Source organism: Perca fluviatilis, chromosome 11 (genome assembly GCF_010015445.1).
Source record: "Perca fluviatilis chromosome 11, GENO_Pfluv_1.0, whole genome shotgun sequence".
Lineage (NCBI taxonomy): Eukaryota > Metazoa > Chordata > Actinopteri > Perciformes > Percidae > Perca > Perca fluviatilis.
In genome coordinates, this window is record NC_053122.1 from 7,076,207 (window position 1) to 7,098,867 (window position 22,661).

General features: G+C 41.5%; 1 protein-coding gene across 1 annotated transcript in view; it reads right to left on the reverse strand.

Moving 5' to 3' along the window:
- Positions 1-402: 402 nt before the first annotated feature.
- Positions 403-22,661, reverse strand: part of cdh6 (cadherin 6) — an 87,062-nt gene continuing 64,803 nt past the window's right edge. Inside the window, 8 exon segments of the mRNA XM_039816555.1 lie at positions 403-4,850; positions 4,852-5,240; positions 5,243-5,383; positions 11,098-11,349; positions 12,783-12,900; positions 15,339-15,460; positions 16,912-17,048; positions 22,146-22,396. Coding sequence (XP_039672489.1) covers positions 4,713-4,850; positions 4,852-5,240; positions 5,243-5,383; positions 11,098-11,349; positions 12,783-12,900; positions 15,339-15,460; positions 16,912-17,048; positions 22,146-22,396 — 1,548 coding nt within the window. The 3' untranslated portion in view covers positions 403-4,712.

Here is a 22,661-nt window from a genome sequence, read left to right on the forward strand (position 1 = left end):
GTCTGTCAGCATGACAGTCCGGGACAAAAATATCTTGCGTGAACAGTGCATCCATTCTGACTTTTTCTTAAATTGTTGCAGATTCATTTTCAGTGTCTTGTTATTCCTCGGGTTGGAGCCTGTCCCAGCATGCATTGGGTCAGATTAACCCTCGGGGCAACCCTGGAGAATAAATGAGCTGTGGGCATTGGAAATACTTTTTTACTGAGCTCTGTTTCTGCTGTTGGAGTTGGAAGAAATAACTGGAGGAGCAGCAGAATGTGTTATTTCCTTCTCTGTGGAGACTTTGTTTTACACTGTGGAGTAACTTTTAAGAACTTTTAATGAGAGAGAGAGAGAGAGAGAGAGAGGGAGAGAGAGAGAGACACACAGACAGATGCAACAATGGTTTCCACAACGCGGTTTCTTTCACTGTAAAATTTTATTTTCATAAAATTATACAACTTGATAATACATCATATACGGATGGTAGATTGCCCACAGTGAGTTTCACACCTCCAAAATGACATAAAAAAAAAACAGTGAAGCTGGACAGTATCTTTTTTTTTTTTTTTTTTGGTCCTTCCAGAATATCATCATCATCATCATCATCATCGTGTCCTATAAATATTTGGTACAAAAAGATTACAATACAAAGAAAAAAAATATGTGGACATTTCACTTTTTAAGCCTCCAGAGCAGAGCACGGTCACAAAACACAACTGGAACAAACTGTTGCTTTCACTGGAACTGCCAAAACACACAATACACACTCCTGATATTAATTCAGGATAACAAAAAAAAAAAATCGGAATACAGCAAATGATCCCGACTTCATAGTTTCGTCCCTCACTTGAAATGTGTTATATTTAAACACAGCGCTGAGGTTGACTGTTGTGGTTGTGACCCTTTTGCTTCAGTGACTTCTGTGACATCAAAGCCAAACGATGACTAGACTACGCCGCCTTCCGGTGTCGGCTAATTTACAACATTGAACAAGAAAAATGTCTCTCGTGATGTCTTTGAACGAGACACAAGGGCGGGCTGAATATAACGTAGCCAATAAAGCCGTTAAATAATACGCTGTTTATTTTTTTTCTCGTTTTCTCAGACAAAGCAGCGAGGGAAATCTGTGCCGTGATACCTTCGTCACCATATCCTCAAACAATGCGAGAGCATGGGAGAAAACAAGTACGAGCAGGAAATAACATATAATAATAATAATAATAATAATAATAATAATAATAATAATAATAGCTATAAATGAGGTTCCCAGTCGCTGAAAGACATTCGAGCTGCAATGCTGGCTGTGAAGTAGGGCTGTTTGAACGAATGAGCCCCAACACACAATTTGTTCAAATTAATTTGGGGCGCCTGAGTAGCTCACCTGGTAGAGCGCGCAACCCAAATGCACGTCATTCCCCCGCTAAAGGCCTAAAATGCAAAAAAATAAATAAAAGTATCTATTTTTTTATTTGAACGTAAGCAACTGAGCAAAATCCTAAACTCACGGTACATTGTTTCTGACGTTGTCCTGTTCATCCGTGGTGCCTCTGCTGCGTCTAAAGTGACACTAACAGGTGATCATTTGGGGATTTCCTGTTGTGAAAAAGCTAGTGTAAGACAGTTGCGTCAAACAGGCTTATGTCATTTTTACCCACAATTTTAGAATCAATCTACAGTGTTGAATCCAAAATGCTTTGGCACGTTGCTTCTCCAATTTGTTTGGTGTCAAGATAATCTGCTTAGCACGTTTTGCTAATTAATTTGCTCTAAACCGGCATTTATTGCTTTTTTTTTTTTGGCCACTTGGCAGTCTTGTCGTCAACATGCGGTTTGCCAGGCAACCAGGGAAGACTCTAAGAAGTTACTACACCCAGACAATAAATAAAAAATAAAAGCCTAATCTGTTTGGTTTTACACTTTGGTTTCTGTATTGAACAAAGGATGATGCCTGGTGAGCTTTAGAGGTGCTGGTAGGTGAATTTAGTTAACTTTGGAAAGAGCCATGCTAACGCTAGCTGTTTCCTCCTTTTCAGTCTTAATGCTAAACTAAGCTAACATAAGCTAAGCAGCTATTTGCGGGAGCTTATTTACCGTACAGACACGAGAGTGGTATCAATCTTCACATCTAACTCTTGACCAATATTCCCAAAATGTTAAACTATTTATTTTATAAAACTTTGAAATATTATCACATTATTCTTTGTTATGGCTAATGTGTGGGTAAACAGTTGGTGACGTCCAGCAGATAGGGAGCAACATTAGCATTCTTTTGGTGTTATGCTTGTGTTCACCTGACAGATGTAAGTCTAATATAGGATGTCGGGAGACCCGGTACCTCGGTACCGAGTCGGTACCAAAATTCTGAAAACGTGACGGTACTCGTTTTTCTACAGTACCGTAGGTACCGGGGGATGCATTTCTTCCAGAACCTGACGGGGCCAAAATATACGCCCTAAAGTGTAAACTGTTGTTGGAAAAGAAGAAGAAAGGCGACCAGCACAGAAAAACAGAATCGCGCCTCATCTCCGTCGTTGTGTTCGGCGGCTTGACCGCAGTCAGCCTCTGGCTTTACTGTAACACAACCTCTACAGCAACGGCTTTCACGACTTCACCTGGAGCTTGCAGACCAAAAGTAAAGTCTGTTTCTCTGTCGCAGCCTAACGTTAGCTCCGATAGCTGACATTAGCTAACTTTAGCGCTGGTTTTAGCGGACCTCTATAGCGTCAGTTAAGTTAACTTTAACCTGCTCGGTTCTATGTGAAAAAACAACGGCAGAGAGAAACAGACTTAACTAAACGTGCTTGCTGTCTGGGAGTTGTTATCGTTCTTTTTCTTTTCTTTTTTCCTTTACACACGTTGGTATCGACTTTGGTATTGAGTATCGTACATCGATATATATCGTGACATCCCTAGTCTAATATTCTCGCTCCTTTTAGCTCTGGTTTGGTCTCCACCAACTCCAAAAATAAAGTATCTGTCTTTTTTCAGCTGATAAATGCTTCGCTACGTTTACCAGTTCCCTGCTGGAAAATGAGATCAATGAGCGCAGCGAGACTCAATCAAAACCCAAAACAATGAGCTGAACACTCCGTAGAGTAATTACCTGGAGGCCTGTCACCACACTCGAACCCTTTCACATTACATGTAATTATTTGATCCATTTTTATTACAAAAATATTGATTAGTGAAGCTGTAGTATTTAACCAAAACCCAAATATTTGCCTTACAAATGGCTTGATGCACAGTTTGGTAAGTTCATTTACACTCAAACAGTATCTACAGCTCTACTGGGAAACCAAGGCTTCTCCATGTCCTTCATGGAAATATCAAGCATATTCTCAATGAAAATACTTTATTTAACATTGTTCAACATATGATATCTGAAATTGTATTTTGTTATAGAAAAAAAGACTGCAGTGAAATCAAAGCGTTATAGAACTTAGTATACTTCCAATATAACTCAGTTCAACCACATTTCTGACACAATATACACTTAAGCTAAAAATCTAGAAATTATGCCATGAAAATGTATTCTTCTTTTTGTGTGCAGCACAAAAAAAAAAAAAAATCAACCAAAGAAAATGTAAAAACCTGCGTAAACATAAAGAAATCAGTGCATTTAGTCACACGAGTTGTCCTTTTTTTATTTTATATTTTTACTCTGTGTCCCGAAGAAGGCGATTTTCAAGCGAGGATCCTTCAGAACGGTTCCTCTGGAATGGTCCTTTTAGTAGAAGACAGCGAAAAAGACAAAACGCAGTCATGTTAAGAGTCATTAGCCCCCCCCCAGTCTCAGCCAACCGACAGGCATCCACAGTTCAGCCTCGAAGGGCAGCAGAAGGGCACTTAGTCAAAAAAAAAAAAAAAACTAAAAAAATCTGTCTTAACCCACACTCTCCACCTTAAATCTGCAGAGGTAAGTGTGTGTGGTCCAGTCCTGAAATAACTACACTGGGGGAGTTTTCTTGATTGACCTCTTTCCCAACACTTTCCTCCGTTCAGTTTGCCTTGAATGGCAAATGTAAAGCCACATGAAACACTCTGCAAAATGGTTTTTTTTTGGTAACCCAGGAGAGATTAAAGCAAAGCCTGAAAATATTTCAAGTCCAATTTCCAATACAAAATACACTCCAATTTTTTAATTCAAAACTCCATTCAGGACTGAAATGAGTCTTTGAAGAAGTGGAGCTGAAGGTTTTTGTGCTTCACTGGTTACGCTGGTTAATTTACATTTCTACATCCATTAGTTCCCATTCCCCAAAATCAGATATTTCAGACTTTAGACTGTTAAAAATGACTTGGTATGCTCCATTTTTTTGGATCCATGTGCAGTGAAAACAGGTCAAGGATCAGGTGGCGTTCTTGAACGTGCCCAGCACATCTGTTGGTTCATCATGTGGATTGTGGCTCGTCTGTATTTAGTACGTTTTCAGATTTTCTTAAAGGTGCTCTAAGCGATGTCACACGTTTTTTACAAAAAAGAATTTTTTTGCGGGCTGCCTGTCCCCTGAACACACTGTAAAAAAAAACGCGCTCTCTGTAGACAGCCCAGGCTCCACAAACGCCAACAAAAACAAACTGCGCCAACCTGCACCACCAAACATCACAAACGGCGTTCCACCCAATAACAGACAAGAAGGATTTGGAGGTGGGGGTTTTGTTTGAAAATACTTTGAACGTCAACAAGAAGTGACCTCACCCAACATCGCTGAGAGCACCCTTAAAGCTCATCGGTTATGTATACGATCTCTAATATTGAGTTTGTGTGAGTTAGATGTGGCTGTCCTCGGCCCTGCATCGGTCAAAACTAAAACCTTTCCTCGTGACGGTGTGTTCGTGGTGTCTCTGTTAGGAGAAGTCCCCGTCCTCAGCCCCGTACAGGTCAGCTAGTTTCCTGAACCTGGGCCCCCAGTCACTCAGGTAGTGGTAGTCCTGCTCCGCCTCGGACGACGCTGAGCCCAGCGAGCTCAGCGACTCGGCCACCGAGCCCGCGCCCTCGTAGGCGTAGGTGGCCAGCGAGTCGTACGGCGGCGCCGTCGGGTTACAGTCGTTCTCCAGCACTCTCTGGTTGATGAACTCGCGTACGTCCCCGTTGTCCCGCGACACCACGCTGACCGGCGGCATGACGAGGCCGGAGGCGGCGGGGTGGAGGCGGCGGCGCGGCGGGTACAGCAGGGTGTCGCTGGGGATGATGTCTCGCCGCTGTTTGGCCGACTCCTCCAACACGGCGGCGGCGGCGTCCGGGTGTCGCAGCGCCCGATGTCGAAAGCCTGGGTGTCCTCCTCTCCGCCCCCCTCGTCGTTGTAGCTCACCACGTTGTCCCGGACGTCCTCCTTGGAGATGATGAGCGGCTCCTTCTTCCGTTGGCGTTTCAAAGCGGTGAACAGGACCACGATCACTGCGGGAGACAACAGCAGAAAGATACGGGATCAGGAACAGTGATGGGCGTATACAGCTAACGAACAGACAATAAAGCAAAGGAATTAGAGCTGTCAAAATGAACGCGATAATAACGAGTCAACGCACATTCCTTTTAATGCCACTATTTATTCAGACCAGGGGTCTTCAACGTTTTTTAAGCCAAGGACCCCTTAACTGAGAGAGAGACGGAGCAAGGACCCCCTACTACATATATTGTATAAAATGAAGTTGCATATTAAACTGGGGCTACAATAACATGTAGGGCGGCCTAAAGCCTTTATAAAATACCTTTTTAGTGCATAGAATACTAAGCTATTAAAATATTAATTGTTGGGGTTTAATTTCTGCTAAGAAACTTATTCTTCTGTTTTGGAAGAAAAAGGAAGCTCCAACTCTTAAACTGTGGCTGACAGAGTTGACTGGTACACTACATTTAGAAAGAATTAGGTATGCTCTAAAAGACAAGAGTTTGTTATTTGAAAAAACGTGGTCCCCTTTTATTTCTTTTTTGCAAGCTAGTGATTAATCTGTACGCCTTCATTACCTGCCTTTACCACTGCATAGCACTTTTGGGTGGGGGTGGGAGATTGAGAGAGAGATGTATTTTGGTTAAGTTGTCAGTTTTATGTTTGCAAAAAAAGTGTAGTTGCAAATGATCGTCGGCTGGAATACCAAATAAAAACATTTTGAACACAAAATATTAATTGTTGGCATGATTTAATAAATCATCTTGTATGTGGCACAGTGAATCTTTAGGATGAACTGTGGCTATGACTATCTTAGTGACTACCTATAGGCCTGTAAGCCTGTCATCAGTGGAGATTTATATTTGCTAATAATATGTGAGTTCAGTTTAAAAAGCCCTTCCAGATGGTTCTCCCGACAAGACTTAAGTTATTTGCGGGTACTGTCGATGTGGACTGAGTTACCACCGGAGTACGTCGAGTCTCAAATACCACTTGCTGGTCAAGCATACGGCTGATACAGAGAACCCTTCTCCCCCTCGCCAAAGGCACGCCACGCTGGATAGGTTTTGTCTCTGACAGATTATCGGGCCGTTTTTTTAGCAGTTTGCAGATTATCTGTATCTGCGTTTTATTTGCTTGATAACCGATAAAGTCTATGGTCTACTTTGGCTCGGCTACAGCTCTGTGTGTGTCCCTCTGCTCCGGTTTCACCCACCACCGAGTCTGACTTAATGTCCCGCCCACAGCACTATCTGACTCTCTGTTACTGTGTATTATGTTAAAAGTTTCTGATTTATTAAATAACTGCTTCCAGCATTTCAAAAAAGTATTGTGTTGGAGTTCCAAAATCTTAATTTTGGCTTAAAGATTTTTATTTTCAAAGTAAATGCATATCCGTTCCAAATATCCATTATCGGTTTCATTAACTACTAAAAATCGGTATCGGCCTTTAAAAAACTGTATCGGTCGATCCCTACATTACTAATTCTTTGTCGTTTAAGAATCCTTCACGGCCTCTTAGATCCTGCAAACTGTCACGCATATTAAAAAATTGGCAGCTCAGCCTTTTTTAACTACGCACCAAAACTGTGGAACTCTCTACCCGAGACTATCAGAGATGCAAGCTCCGGGAACATTTAAACTAATATTGAAAATGTATTTATTCAGCACCGCTTTTAACTATTTGTCAGTTGTTTGCTTTATTATCATATTTCACATGTTTTATTGCTCCAATGCTTTCCCCTTGTTTTATTTGGATCTTTTACATATTCTATTGTTCTTGCATACCTGCTGTTGATATTTGCCTCTGTTGTTTGATGCTCATTTGATTGTTCGGTTTTATTACACGCGCGTCTGTTTAAATTTTGCGTGATTTTGTTTGATTTTGTGGTTTCTCAGTTTGTTGTAAAGCACTTTGAGCTACACTCTCTGTATAAAAGGTGTTACATGAATAAAGTGGATAGCTATTATTTTCAGTGTGTATGTGTGTATGGGGCTGCCCTAAGTAAGACAAACGTATAGCACGATAAGTCAAAGTTGAATCGAGTGGATCTGTAACCAGTGATGGATGTAATGGTTGGTTACAGGGTAACCTTGGATCTCTGCGTGAAGAGACTATCTCTCCAGGGCAAGGCCGCTCGGATAGCGTTCCAATCAATGTAAATCAGTAAACCCATGCACGCCTGGGCCTTTTATGCACAAGCATGGGCCACGTAGTGTTGTGTCTTAAAGTGGTAGCCACGTCAACTGCCCCAGTGGGTCAGTCCCCCGTACATATAGAATATGTAACTCTGTGGAGAGATAGTCTCGATATGATAGAGAACAAAAAGAAACAGACAGTTTGGGTAACAATGCAACTGTTAATGTTATTTTTTTTTGGCTAACCTGGGGATTTCCAGTCTGACTGTGTTTGGATTTCCTTTTAGAGATGTTGCCAGATTCCCAAATCTAAGCAATTAACTTGGCGAGTACTATCTTACAATTACAGATAGGGCTGCACAGGCCGGTTACAGGCAGACAGGACGGCAGCCTTTGATTTCAGAGAGGGCTCAGCCATACATAATCATGCAGAACATTTGATTGGCTAAGCGCATGCAGGCCAGTTTGAATTTAAATCAAGCCCGAGCACAGTGGCAACAAGAAAGAGCAGAGGAGGAGTTAAGGTCAGGGAACTGAAATAACCGAGAAAGCTTGCACAGTTGCGCTGCAAATCACAGCAATAAATGTCTGCAAAGAAGCAGAGGAGCATGAGCTGTGAAGTGAATGAGAGAATATCAGATACTCAAAGAAAGAGTCAAGGTAGATATAAAAATACAGAAGGAGAAAGATTAGTATCTAAAGAAGGGAGTTAGTGTACAGTATGTACAGCGTAGATAGAGAAGAAGATTTCTGGTGAAAGATAGACAACTGGGGGGGAAAAAAAGAGCAAAACGAAAATGATGTGATGGTTAAGTGATTAACAATACATTCATTTGCATTTCAATACAACTAAAATACTACACCTTAAGGCTGTCTTTTGACTACCATGTTGAATATAATTCGACACATTCTGTAAGGAACCAGACTGAGAACTAGCGGCACCGTTTTGCTCTTCTTCCTCGTAAAGATGTCTCAATGTTTTTGTCTTTGTGTGAGTTATTGTACATGTCCACTGTCCACTTCCCCTTCATTGCCTATGTGGACAATGCATTTTGGGTAGCATTACGGCGACTTTCGAGAAGCGAGGTGTCGAGTTGCCCGCTCCTCATTTGCATAAAGTTGAATCCAGGCTACTTTATGTAAATCAGGAGCGTCCAGCTCAACTCTCCGCTTCTCGAAAACACCTGAAACTCTTTTAACAATGAACCGTTGTCAATCTAAAATGAAGACAAGAAGAGAAAGTTTCCAAAGCCTTCGTCCAATCAGGTGCAGCTATCGCCATTGTATGAGAGTTTTCTATGTCAGTGGTCATTAAAGCTATAGTGCGTAGTTTCTGTCGCTACCATGAGGAATTCTAAGTAATGACAACAAAACTGTCGGCGACCACATGATACAAGCCTTCGGTGATCACACCCCCCCCCCCCGCCCACTCCTCCTCTACACAGTTGCTAGTAGCCAAGGAGGACACGGAGGATTAAAAAAACATGATGGACTCTTCAGAAGAAGTCATTATCTTCACTCGAGTTTCTGTGTGCACGCCACAATCTTCTGAACATAGCCATACTGAGAGATCCAGAGAGAGTTGTGTGGAGCCGATAGTCTTAATTAGATTTGTAGCAACTCATTTGGCAACGGCTTGAATGTAACGGACGTTCATTAATATCAAAAAGTTACGCACTAGAGCTTTAATAAGAAATTGATAACTGCCATTAAAGACGTTTCTTTTTTATTTATTTATTTTTTCCCTTTATATGACAGTGGACAGACAGGAAAGGTGGGAGAGAGATGGGGGACGACACGCAGCAAAGGGCCGCTGCAAAGGACTCAGCCCACATGGGGCGCACGCTCCCACTGGGTGAGCTAGAGGCCGCCCCTAAAGACGTTTCTTTGAGCGTGATCACACCAAGAATGTATTTTATTTGGTAACATTAGTTGAAAAGTTGATGCATTTTTGTGCAGTTACAAGCACACCAGGATTTAGGGTAAAATATTTGCCTTAACCAGGATATCCCTGCCGTCAAAACAACGCCTCTCTTTGCAGTTTTTGTGACACTTAATTTCAGTGTGTAGTTGCTGCGGCTGCTTTGACATACAGCATGTTAGTGTTCAGGTTCGATGTCTGTAAAACATTCTAAAATTGGTGTAAAATGTTGCTGCCAACTATTAGATATAAATTACCCTGGCCATTCAAATGAATGCAAAAAAACAAAACATGAATGTGGCGCAGCATTTAGCATGACATCATTAAACAGACTTTCTCCCAGCACCCCAACTCGTCCCTGGTGTGTGTCCACTAAGTCTGCAATGACTGCACTTTCAGAGGCATAAATATGTATTCATTTTTCCCAGCAGCCCAGTGGTGTGTGACCACTGCATGAATAAGAGGATAAGTGGGGATGTGGCGGCAGATGAGATGCATTCATTTCCATGTAAAGTTTGATTCTGACGAGCAGCGGCGGCAGACTGGAGCTCAGAACTAACTGCGTTTTCCATTACAGCAAATGAGAAAGCACAAGGGCTGCTTGTGCTTTCAATTCTGTACAAATGGAACCGCTGCAATGCGCGGACAGAAGTGTGATCATGCATGCGACATGTCATTTGCACGTATCTTACGGTTCTGTCACAATACATTTCCTGCTATTTTACTATAGTTTGTAGTTGTTCTCTTTTTATCTTTATTATCTTTTTTTTTTTTTTTACAGTTATGTTTCATTATATTTTTTACGTCTTAATAAATGGACATTGTTTCTTTAAAATCTTTTTAAAAAAGCAGATCTTTTGGCCCTTTTCATTGTAATCTTTGACTTCAAGTAGTCTTTTTTTATTGAAAATACCACCTAAATGGTGCTGAGGGTAGACATTGTGGGTGTGTTTTGTAGCATTGTGTACAAGGCAGGACTTTCATGGCTCTGCAGTTCTTCAAACCTTTGGCTTGAGCAAAAATTTCTCGCCAAACAAGTAAGTTTAAATGACACTATCTTTGTCAGTTTTGGACTGAGCCGATAAATTGAGTTGAGATATCACGATCGGTTTCAGGAGAGAAAGAGTTGGATTGGTGCTGGAGGATAACCGCAGCATGCGACTGACAACTCCAGAAAATCTAGAGCCTTCTTACATTTTTAGGGCTGCAACTAACGATTATTTTCATTGTCGATTAATGTAACAATTATTTCTCGATTAATCGATTAGGTGTTTGGTCTATAAAATGTCAGAAAACGGTAAAAAATGTTTTTTTCAAAGCCCAAGATGACGTCTTCAAATGTCTTTTGTCCACAACTCAAAGATAAAACAGATATTCAGTTTACTGTCAGTGAAGAAACTACAAAATATTCACATTTAAGAAGCTGGAATCAGAGAATTTTGACTTTTTTTTCAAAAATAAAACCGATCAATCGACTATCAAAATAGTTGGCGATTAATAGTTGACAATTAATCCATTAATCGATTCATCTTGGCAGCTCTACTACATTTTTTCAAATAAATCTCTGTTATTTCAATGTCACATATTGCAATACAACAACAGCCCATCTCCAAACATGGACTACTACTGTTTGTCTTATTACACACTGTATTGCCCCATACTTACTCAGCAGTATGATGGCACACAGGAGGATGGCGATGAGTGCTCCCGTGCTGAGACCAGGAGAGCTGCTTAGAGCCTCTGCGTTACACAGCTCCATGTTGCCTTCACGGTCGCAAGTGCACACCCTCACAGTGAGAGTGCCGGTGCTGCTCTGCATGGGGTAGTCGCCGTCGGTGATCACCACGGGAACCAGGTAGATGCTCTGGTGAAGGCGGCTGTAGCTGGCTCGACGTGTGAGAATGCCAGCAGTGTTATCTGAGTTGAAGAGAGTATCATTGTAGCAGACGTGCAGCGCACAGTATTTGTGACACTTTTGTCACACAGCAGCGTGCTAAAGAAATGTGGGCGCGACAAGGTAGAAGTCACTCATTCTATCTCAATTCACTTCAGTTCAGTTCAATTTCATTGGTACTGTCAAATCATAACACAAGTTATCTCAGGAAACGTTATGGATGGAGTAGGTCTAGACCACACTCTATAATTTACAGAGACCCAACAATTCCCCCCCCCCCCAAGAACAAGCATACGTTTTTTTTCAATGACTTGTTATTGTCTTGGTTCTGTCCATCAAAAGGAAAAGCTCAGCATGCCTTGCTGTTCCAGTGTGGAGGTTGTTGAAGCAGTTCACAATTAGGCAAATGCAATAATACCTGACAAGTCTCCCTACTTTTAACTCTTTCTCCTGCCCTGCTCCTAATTGGTTGGTTTGTCCTGCTGATTTCCCAATTTCATAGTGATATGACTCAAATGGGTGTTTCGCAGTATCTGTGATATGTCCAGACTGTAGGATATGTCGTGGCGTGGCAACCCAACCCAAACAACCCCGCGTGGCGTGCTGTGCGTCACCCGTCACGTTCGAGTCAGAGTCAACTGAACTGAAAACGGATGAAACAGCATCTAAAAAGAAGTATGCAGCAACATTTCCGTCCCCTGGGGCACCTTGTTAGCTCACCTAGTAGAGCGTGCGCCCCATGTAGAGAGGCTCAGTCCTCGCCGCAGCGGCTGCAAGTTCAATTCCGACCTGCAGCCCTTTGCTGCATGTCATTCTTACGTTTGCTGCATCTCTTTCCCAGTTAATGTCTTAGCTCTCCTATGAAATAAAGGCCTAAAAAATTTTTTTTCTTAAAAAGAAAGAAGAAATTCTGTCCTCTTGGTGCCAGACCTTATCATTTCTACCTGCTAGCCACGTCCGCAAACACCGTGCGTTTTGCAAAGTATGCTGGGCAGACTTTAGTGTAGAGCACGGTGGGAAAAACGATGTTTGCAAACATGCTAATTATAGCATAACAGCATAACATAAACAGGCTGTGGAGTCACAGAGGGGAACTGCTAACGGCACGTTCCTCGTGAGAGGTGTGTCAGAAGCTGATAAAGGCATGAAGACAGAGGTAACACACTTTGTACATTTTAAATTTTTTTACATTTTGGATTGCTATGGAAATAAGGCTCATTAAAAGTTATTTAGTTTACATCGTGGTGCAGGGTTATATGGGGGCGGGAATGTCGCGAGTAGGTCTTTTTCAACCGATACCCCATAAAATCTCCCTCTTTTTTCACAGCCCAATGTTGGCAGGTATGCAATGACCTTTGTTTGATGCGTGTTCCATATAATTTATCCAATTAAATGAAGGCACTTGTATCAAATGTCAGTGATCAGTAAGCCTGTATGTGGTCTAAGTGTTGCCTACCTCCGTTGTCCCGGACAGTGAAGTTGCTGCGGTGGGTCCCCTCAGAAGCCAGGCTGAAGAAGAACTTGTGTCCCATTGACGGCTCGTCGGCATCGACAGCACTCACCGTCTGGATCCGCTGTCAGAGACACCAACAGCCAATTAACACGAGCATCCCAGTGGAGTTAAGTGAATTAAGAGCAGTCAATGAGTGAAAAGGACTGGCAGGGTTAGAGTTTCTGTTCACAGTGAGAATCTGACCTCACGCTGGATGCCAACTTTATATACCTGACACTTAATTATTTACCATATTTACTTTTTGTCTTCTTCTGAAAATCATAATAGCATAATTATTTCCACAGCGCTGCGGAGGAGGGTCTGGCGAGTCCACACAGCATTCCCGGGATGGGAGAAAAAATGATCTATTTTATTGGCATTTCTTTAAACCAATCACAATCATCTTGGGCGGCGCTAAGCCCCGGACACAATGACGGTGGCTCTGCAAAATAGCCTCGGAAAGGAATTTCCGGCGGCACCTGAACAATCCCGGTAGTGGAACGTCGTCGATATAGACTACTTTTAATGTAATCAACCAAAGAGAAATGTTCTCCCCTCGTTACTCCACAGCGCTGTGGAGATAGGTCTGTCAATGCGAGACCACTCTGCTGGTGACTGTGTAATTTTCTTCAACTTTATAACTACAGTCATATTTAATTGAATGGGAGACACTCGCTGAGAGATTAAAAAGGCTTTAACAAAAATTTGTGGCAATAACACACACACACGTGCACATGCACGCGTCCTGTACACACCAAGCAAATCCAGAGCCCGAGGGAAGCAGAGGAGCATATCCAGCAAACAAATACAGATGATTAACATTGATAGACAGTTGAAAGGCCAGAGGAATTAAAGGATGAAAGGATGACAGGGACCTGAGAAGACCAATGGCTGCGAGCCACCATACTGAAGAATGTCAAGATGATGCTGAGTGTGCGTGCGTGGAATCAGCATCGTGTAGCATAATTGTACCTAATTGTGTTATATTTAACCTGTGTGTGTGTGTGATTACGCATACAGATTTGTGTTTTTATCCTATTAATTGTTGCATAATATCAGATGAAAAACCCTATTTACAATACTTCATGTGTTAAAGCTCCTGTCAGATTAGCTTGTCAGCTGCCACAAAAGAAGAAACTGAGTGGTCTCTAGACATAGCCAATCAGCTTTACAGCTGCAGGAGTGTGTGTGTGTGTGTGTGTGTGTGTGTGTGTGTGTGTGTGTGTGTGTGTGTGTGTGTGTGTGTGTGTGTGTGAATACAGTATGTGCATATTTGCTTGTGCGCTTTAATCACATTCGTTGCATCCTATACAGTACAGTGTGATGACTCATATCAGGTGGTACTAAATTAATACAATTACACTAAGTACATGTTTAAAGCATTCCAATTCAGATTTTTGACTGATAAAATGTTTTTCAAAGGTGTTTTCCATTGGACAGAGAAGTCAGTCAATTAGGAAAAGTAAAAAAGCAGCTCTCCGTGCAAAGCCTTAAAAATCTTTCGCTGGTTAAAATGACAAACAGATTAAGTCAGCGGTCGCTGATTAATGTTAATTCTGTGAGTAACTTCTTTGATTAATGTGCTCTCTGCAAGCCAGTGTTTGCACTGGCTATGGATTGTCTGCTAGACAAAGAAACACCACTCTCTAACACCCTTATATGTAAAAGCGATAATGTAATGAGTGTTCTCTGGTAGATGATCTTGCTGATTGCTTCACGCTGTTCTCATAAATCAGAATCTACCTTCATGCATTTCATATCCTTCGTTGAAGATTATCAACTTCAGAGTTCTGCTTTTTACCTCATGAAAAATAAGATGTGCTCAAGTGCATGTATTTAATCCTGGATATGGTAAATAAAATACTATTGAACTCAAATCGATTGGTATACCATACCCATTCAGCTTCCTTTCTCTTATACTGAACAGCTTATATTGCATATATTTGATTCTGTTTCTGTATTTATTGTTTATTTCTTACTCATGTTTAATATGTTTGTTTGTGTATGTATGCACCTATCACCAAGGCAAATTCCACCTCCTTTAGGATAACTACTGTGGCAATAAACACCTCACGCCACAAAAACACTTTCTTCCCCTCTGCGGTCAGCCTCGTTAACAAGGCCCCAGACCCCCACTGGTGTTGACTTAAACCTCCCCCCCATCCCTAGTCACTACCCTTTTCACCAACCTTCATCCTGGACTATACATCTGCCCACTGTACCTAATAAACATTTCTTTGCATTCTGCACTAAACCCATTCAGCCTCCTTTCTCTTATACTAAACAGCTAGTTTGTATATATTTGTATCTGTTAGTTTCTGTTTCTGTATTTATTGTTAATTTCTTATTGATGTTTGTTTGTGTATATATATATATACATATATATGCATCTATCACCAAGGCAAATTCCACGTAGGTTGAACATACTGTGGCAATAAACACCTTTTCTGATTTCTGATTCTGATTGTACGGTACAATATTTCTCCTTTCCAATAGCTGGAAGTGATCAAGCTGTAGTACCTGGCCGGCCTTCGTCCTCTCACAGACATAGGTTTCATATGTGGTGGCGAAGGTGGGAGCGTTGTCGTTGATGTCCAGCAGGCGGATGTAGACGGGGACATGGCTGCTCTGGCGGGGGTTATCTGGAAGGCAAACACGGGGGGAAAATGAACACCCTGCTCCACTTTCACACACTTCTACACATTCACACTGTGAGCTGTCAGCTACAACCTCAACCATTACTAGTCCTGATAGCTACCACTGAGCAGAATATTGCCTTGCTAAAGGGTGCCTTGTCATAGCTGATGAGGGAGAAAGTTAGAGTTAGTCATAGACTTTCATAAGCCCGCATTTTCCATTCTTCCCTCTTGTTCACAAGCTGTGTCTTTAAAATACCAGCATGGCCAAACCTGGAACTAATCCCAGAGTGTCTGTTAAGGAAACACATTTGGAGGAAAAGGGGATCAAGAGGAGGAATTAGAAACAGGTTGCAGAGACAAGGAAGTAAGCTCCCATTACTTGTTTTCACTCTGTCATGTGCATACACTACGATATAAAAATGGATGAACTCTCTGTGCAATTTGACTGTAATTACTGGAACACAAGCATGTTTCAGATGTTGTAACCTCAACAGAGATAAGTAACACCTGCTGTTGTGAATGCTAAAAAATTATGAATGCTTGAGGTGTTGTACAAATATAAAGTTAATTTCTTAATTTCTTTAGTTGTTAGGTTTTGAGATATCCATTTATGAAATAGAGGTTTTTCACCTCAGTACAATGGAGATGTTTCCCCTCCTTGTACACTTAAAAAGGGACATTCAACAGGAAAATGTCATTACCCGAACACTGTTCCCGCTATTCAGACAAGCTGCACACCTTGGTGTTGACACACAGCAGGACAGTACGAACTATTTACTCTGTGGAAAGTTATTACAGTCAAGACGGTTCATGTTTAGGTCTGTGGATTACACAAATGACATTTCAGTGGAAATCATAGAGGCGGATATGTCACACTCTAAGAAATAAATCCCTAAAATAAAAGAAAAAGAAGTGGCAGCTCATTACCTAGACTTAATTTTTAAACATTTTGTGTGTTCCTAAAAATACAGAAAATTCTGCTGTTATTTTAAATGATCTCATACCACGCTGCTCAGTTAGTAAATTTATATAAAAAAGGGGTTCTTTAATCTCCCAATCTAACCTCCATGGCTGCCAAAAGTTGTGGAAGCACAGCTCAAGGTCCCATAATGCAATTTGAAATGTAAATAAACAGAAATACAACTGTGAATAACGTTACGGACATTCACTGTAAAAAGAGCGACAAAAACGTCCAAAAACTTAGGAAAAAGTCCAGTTTTGATTATTGGGCGGTAAATTATGCCTATGCATAAACGTAGCTATAGATATTCATTTTTTAAACCAAAACTCAGTAGTGATGTTGTAGCCTCAGATCTTGGACCAAAACTATCCGTACGTGTGACTGTGGCTGATACGTTGTGGTAGCAGACATTCTGTCTGGCTCCATACATTTCTACTCCACATCAATACATCACATCATCGCTGCAAATAGCCCCGGCCCTTGCTGGACTTACTGAACTCAGTGGCTATGACTGAAATGTTATGCCAGGCGGTCTCCTCTCTGTCCAGGCTTCTGAGCAGGAACACAGATCCATTCCCCGGATGGACGTTGAAAAGGCGGTCCATGTCGGTGCGGCGGTCGATAGAGTACCTGCAACAAGGGAGACAAGAGAGAAAGTGATAAGTTAAGCCAGTGGGTTGGGATGGACTACTGTGACCCTTGTTGTATCTGTGCAGCCCCACCAGAGAGTCTCCAAAACAGGGAGAATAATTACTTTCTCTCAATCTGTGATGGAGAGCTCATGGTGACAGAGCCCAGTCCAAAGTGATTGGGTAGTAGGGGTGGGTACCGAATTTGATACTTTTTAGGCACTGACCGAATTGCCACTAAAGTATTGAGTATCGTCATTCAATGCCCAATATCAAAACCTAAGGAGTAAATCTCATTAGCGTCAGTGAGCCAATAAGCACGCAGCATGCTTCTACGAAGCTCTACTTGCTTGTGATTGGCTGTCTAACGTTACACGTCGTAGAGACACGCAGGAAGAACTCGCCGTGACGCACAGAGACGGGGCTCACGTAGTAGGAGCTGAAAAATAAATAAAAATATGTGCGCCATAATGTGTAATGTTGTAATTTCTTTTTGTTTCATTAAAATTGGTATCGAAAAAAGTATCGTTTAGGAACCGGTATGGAAGTCAGGGTATTCATACCGGTATCGAAAATTCGCATGCACGATCACTTAAGGCTTGTATCATGTGGACGCGCCGACAGTGTTGTTGTCATTACTTAGAATTCCTCATGGGGGAGAAAGAAGCTACGCACTATAGCTTTAAGTCTTTAAAGCTGTGGAAGGTACAAAGTCAGCTCATAAACTTTGCATTACTGTGGGCCTAAACTGCTGTGTGAAGCGCTTTTATTGCTTCCCACAGGATTTTGTTGTGGTATAAATGAGCCACTGACCCTCTGGCCAGACAAAACAAAAGCATAATGTTTCTAATCATCCAAAAGAAACTAGTTTTAGAAATGTTTCCACTGTGGGTAGGGATGTAATGATGCATCGTGGGTCGGTTAAAAATGTATATAAATGTGTACAGACTACAATAGGTTATGACAAAAAATGAATTGTGATGCAATTTTTAAATGGCCTAGGGCGTAATCTACTTTTGATTTCACTTGATTGACTTTAGATGGCACTAGGTCTTCTCAGTTTATTTATTTGAAGAGCACTCAGTCTTTATGCTTAGATAGTCAGACTCTGAAGTAGGGCTGCACATTGTCTCCTTTTTTAGTCATCGATATCAACTGGCACAATAAACACATCGCTAAATGCTGCGATTTATTGCGAGAGACACTCAGAGATTTTTTGTGTTAGTTGAAAGAAAATATCGGTAGAAAACTGCACTTTAAAATGTAACTGTCTTTTTTTTTAGTAGTGCTTTTTATATTCAAATCAGTGTATCAATTTGTTTAATATAAGAATGTCGGAACACATCCCTTGTATTTTGTTTTTAAAACAACAACCATTATGTTGTAGATAGATAGATAGATAGATAGATGGACTTTATTAATCCCAAATTGGGAAAATACTCTGTGATAAGCAGTAAGTAGCAAGTTACCAAAGATATACACACATACTCACTTACACACAAACCAAAAATACTAAAAAATATACTAGAAATAATAAATAAGATTAAAAAACTATGATGAAATGAAATAAGATAGCAAAGCTAAAAATGCCAGAACTACTGAACATTTAAGCAGGATACTGAAAGCAGCAGAAAGGCAGAACGGAGTTCACTTTAATATCTGTTTAATTATTGCAAGTAATATGGTTACCACGATATTCAACAACATTATCGCAAATGTTTTCTCATAGTCCATAGTCCGGAAATTCCGCCGGATGTCCTTTACCTTCCTCTGTCTTTGTGTTGGCGTTCTAACCTCCGGTGGATTTGTGAGGACTATGGTTAACTGCTTCTCAGATCTCTGCAGGGTAAATCCAGACAGCTAGCTGGACTATCTGTCCAATCTGAGTTTTCTGTTGCACGACTAAAACTACTTTTGAACGTACACGTGTTCTACGCAGCGCTGTGGAGGAGGGTCTGGCAATGCGAGACTAGTTTTCTCATATCGTGCAGCCCTACTCTGAAGTGAATTCTTAACCAAAAAAAGACGTTAGTGGGACAAAAACAAAAACAACGGCCAACCTTGATATTCTTACAACTGGAATCCCATAATTGTGTTGCTGCATTCTGCCCTCCCCTCTTATTCAATCTAACTGTAGCCTGTTGAGAACATCACAACTACTTGAAAATCTATTTCCCACTGTCTGTGGACTGCTCACAGAGAAATCTCTATTTCTGAACTAGTTGCTGAATGCAGCTATTCACAGCTTCAGAGCACTCCATAGATAATAGAACTGAGATGCCTTTGCTCCTGTCTTCTCCGCCTGTCTGTCAAAGTGGAGACAAACTGCTCTGGGAAACAGGAAGTGCACATTGCAGTGTCTGCGAACATGTTCAGTGTCTGATCAAAGCCGGTTTCACTCCAAAAATACAACATCAAACTGCTATCAGCTCTTAATTATGTACCATTCAATCTTAATCATGGTTTGCCATAAAGACATATATGAAAATACAAGTAACTTCCGCTCATCCAGGCTCGATCGTAATTAGAAAGCACTCAACGGTAAAATAATACTTCACTGAGAATAGATCATACAGTCTCATACACAAAGGCACAAACACAGGAATAATTGGAAGTGTGTGTGTGTTCTTGTGACACATCATATTAAGAGCCCTCCATGGATCCGTGCCTGTTTTAATTGGAAAACGTTCCTCATCAACTCGCCGGTTTTAAACCTTAAGAAATAAGGCTTCAGTTCCAGTCTCCGACTGTGCCCGTCCTGCCTGCCACAGCTCAGCTCCACACTCATAACTGCTGTCATCCATCCATCTATACATCATGTCACGTCATAATACAGTCTGTTAGCTATCATTGGCCGCCTGAGTGGGGTGGGCGTGGTCTACCTGTGCCGGCGGGGGTTGAAGAGAAACCGCCGGATTGAGAGTGTGACCATCGTTTCCCAGAGTTTAAATGAGCAGCTCGAATTCGACTTCGACCTGCAGCCCTTTGCTGCGAGGGGTTTGAATATAGCCTGGATGTGCAGATTTCTGATGTGTATGTAGTCAGCAGTTTTCACACACAGCTGTGTAGTCCGCAGGTCTATAATCCTAACGGTGATCACTATACTGCCTATCTTTAAACCTACTTCATATTTTTCCTCTGTTTCCTCTCCTTTCAGACTCTTGTAAGAACTCTTCAGAAGCCTTTAGAGACTCCAGGTCCATTTGAAGTCAGACTTCATCCAACTTCAACATGGTTTTGCTGAGACTTCAGAAAATTCAGAAATGCTCTTTTTCTGTCAAGACAAAGCAGACACATTTGTGCTGCGGCATTTGCATCTTACAATCCCTGGACAAATCCCAATTTGTTAGCAGCGGTACTGAAGAATAGGGACCATTTAGCATCTTAACTGACCTTTGCTGGTACATTTTTTTTTTGTGCTAAAGCTGGCTAGCTTAGCTATCTAGCCTGCAAACTGATGTTAGCTTTTGAGCTAAGGTGCAGGACAAGACCAGCCCTTATCTGTAGATATAAAGGAGACATCAATTACAAAGCTCTTGTGTTTCAGGCTGCTGTTAGTCAGTGTGTAGAGCAGTGACGTTTCTGCTTCATGAAAATACAGTTTGAAATAAAGATGTGATTGGCCATAGGCTACAAAATATAAGCAGAGAAAAATAAAAGATTTATTTTCAGTTGGATTTTAAAGGAGCAAGTGCATGACTCATTACAATCGCAAAGCAGGGCTGCAAGAGAAAAGACGGTTCCATGCGCACTGAGTGACACACCACGGATTCACCCTATTTTTCCACATTTATCTGAATCGTGATCACGACATTTCTTCACCTATGCTTGTTTAAATTAGTTACCACTGTGTCAATCCACCAGAAAAACCAAAGTACAAAGTAAAGTTGACAGAAGCTGTAGTCCGTGAATGGAAACTAAAGCTGGATTTCACACAATTTGCTAAAGACTTTGCTCACTTGGGCATGGGAAAATCAGCAAATATCTCAAAGTATGATACAGACCATGTAAATCTGATCTAAAGTCGAGAGAGAGAGAGAGAGAGAGAGAGAGAGAGAGAGAGAGAGAGAGAGAGTAGAAAATGAACTAAAGAAATCCATAAACTTGAAATCCCAAAGTGCCTCTGAGAAGTCTATAGGCAGTTTAGTGTTGTCATCTTAAAGGTCCCATGACATGGTGCTCTTTGGATGCTTTTATATAGACCTTTTGCCCCCTATTTTTTTTTAAAATTTCTTTTTTTTTTTACCCCCTTTCCCCCCCAAATTTATTTTTTTTTTTTTTTTATAAAACCCCCTTCCCCCCCCCAAAACCACTAACAATTTTTTTTTAAAAAAAACCCAAAAAACACCACAAAAAAAAAAATCTCTTTTCTCTACAATAAAAAAACAAAAAAAAAAAAAAAAAAAAACCCTTTATATAGACCTTAGTGGTCCCCTAATACTGTATCTGAAGTATCTTTTATATAGGCCTTAGTGGTCCCCTAATACTGTATCTGAAGTCTCTCTTTTATATAGACCTTAGTGGTCCCCTAATACTGTATCTGAAGTCTCTTTTATATAGACCTTAGTGGTCCCCTAATACTGTATCTGAAGTCTCTTTTATATAGACCTTAGTGGTCCCCTAATACTGTATCTGAAGTCTCTTTTATATAGACCTTAGTGGTCCCCTAATACTGTATCTGAAGTCAGTCCCACAATGAGCTTTCCTTAGTATGTGCCATTTCTGTGTCTGTCGCTATTGAGGAGGAGAGGGGGGGGGTGTGGCCTTGACCAACTGCCACTTTGCTCGTTTGAAAGCCATGATGTCTCTCTTTTTCTCATGGGTGGGCCAAATTCTCGGAGCAGAGAAAGGGGAGGTAACCTTTCCCCTTATGACCTCATAAGAAGCAAGATTCCAGATCGGCCCATCTGAGCTTTCATTTTCTCAAAGGCAGAGCAGGATACCCAGGGCTCAGTTTATACCTATCACCATTTCTAGCCACTGGGGGACCATAGGCAGGCTGGGGGAACGCATATTAATGTTAAAAAAAAATCATAAAGTGAAATTTTCATGCCATGGGATCTTTAAAAATAAATATTGGGCTGAGGTGTTTCCTTACTTGACCATGCTGCGAGCTGCGTCGGGGTCCATGGCACTGACTGAGCCCACAGCCACGCCCACTGCAGCGTCTTCCTTCACCTCCATCAGATAGCTGGCTTTGTCGAACAGCGGTGGCTCGTCCACGTCGTCCACAGCGATTCGAACCGTAGCCATGTCTTTGGAGCCTGCGGACATGAAGCGAGGGTCCACATGGGTGTTCTGGACCTGGATCTCTACTGTGTACGACGGCTTCTTCTCAAAATCCAAAGGCTGCAAAGAGACAAAAAGAGGAAACAGAGAAGGGATTTAGGGGCCATTCCTGTAAACGTACTGCCTGAAGACGCACTTTTTTTTATACAGTGCGCAAGCTCCGCCTCTTCTTCTCAGTTTTTTGGTGAATTTCTGTAGCAGAAACAGCGCCACCTATAGGCCTGGAATATGAAGTAGTGTGTTGAGTCATTTACAAATGGATCCATTTGGACGCAACTATTCTTGACACGATGCCAGGGAAGACGGGGAAAAAAAAGATTGTTTT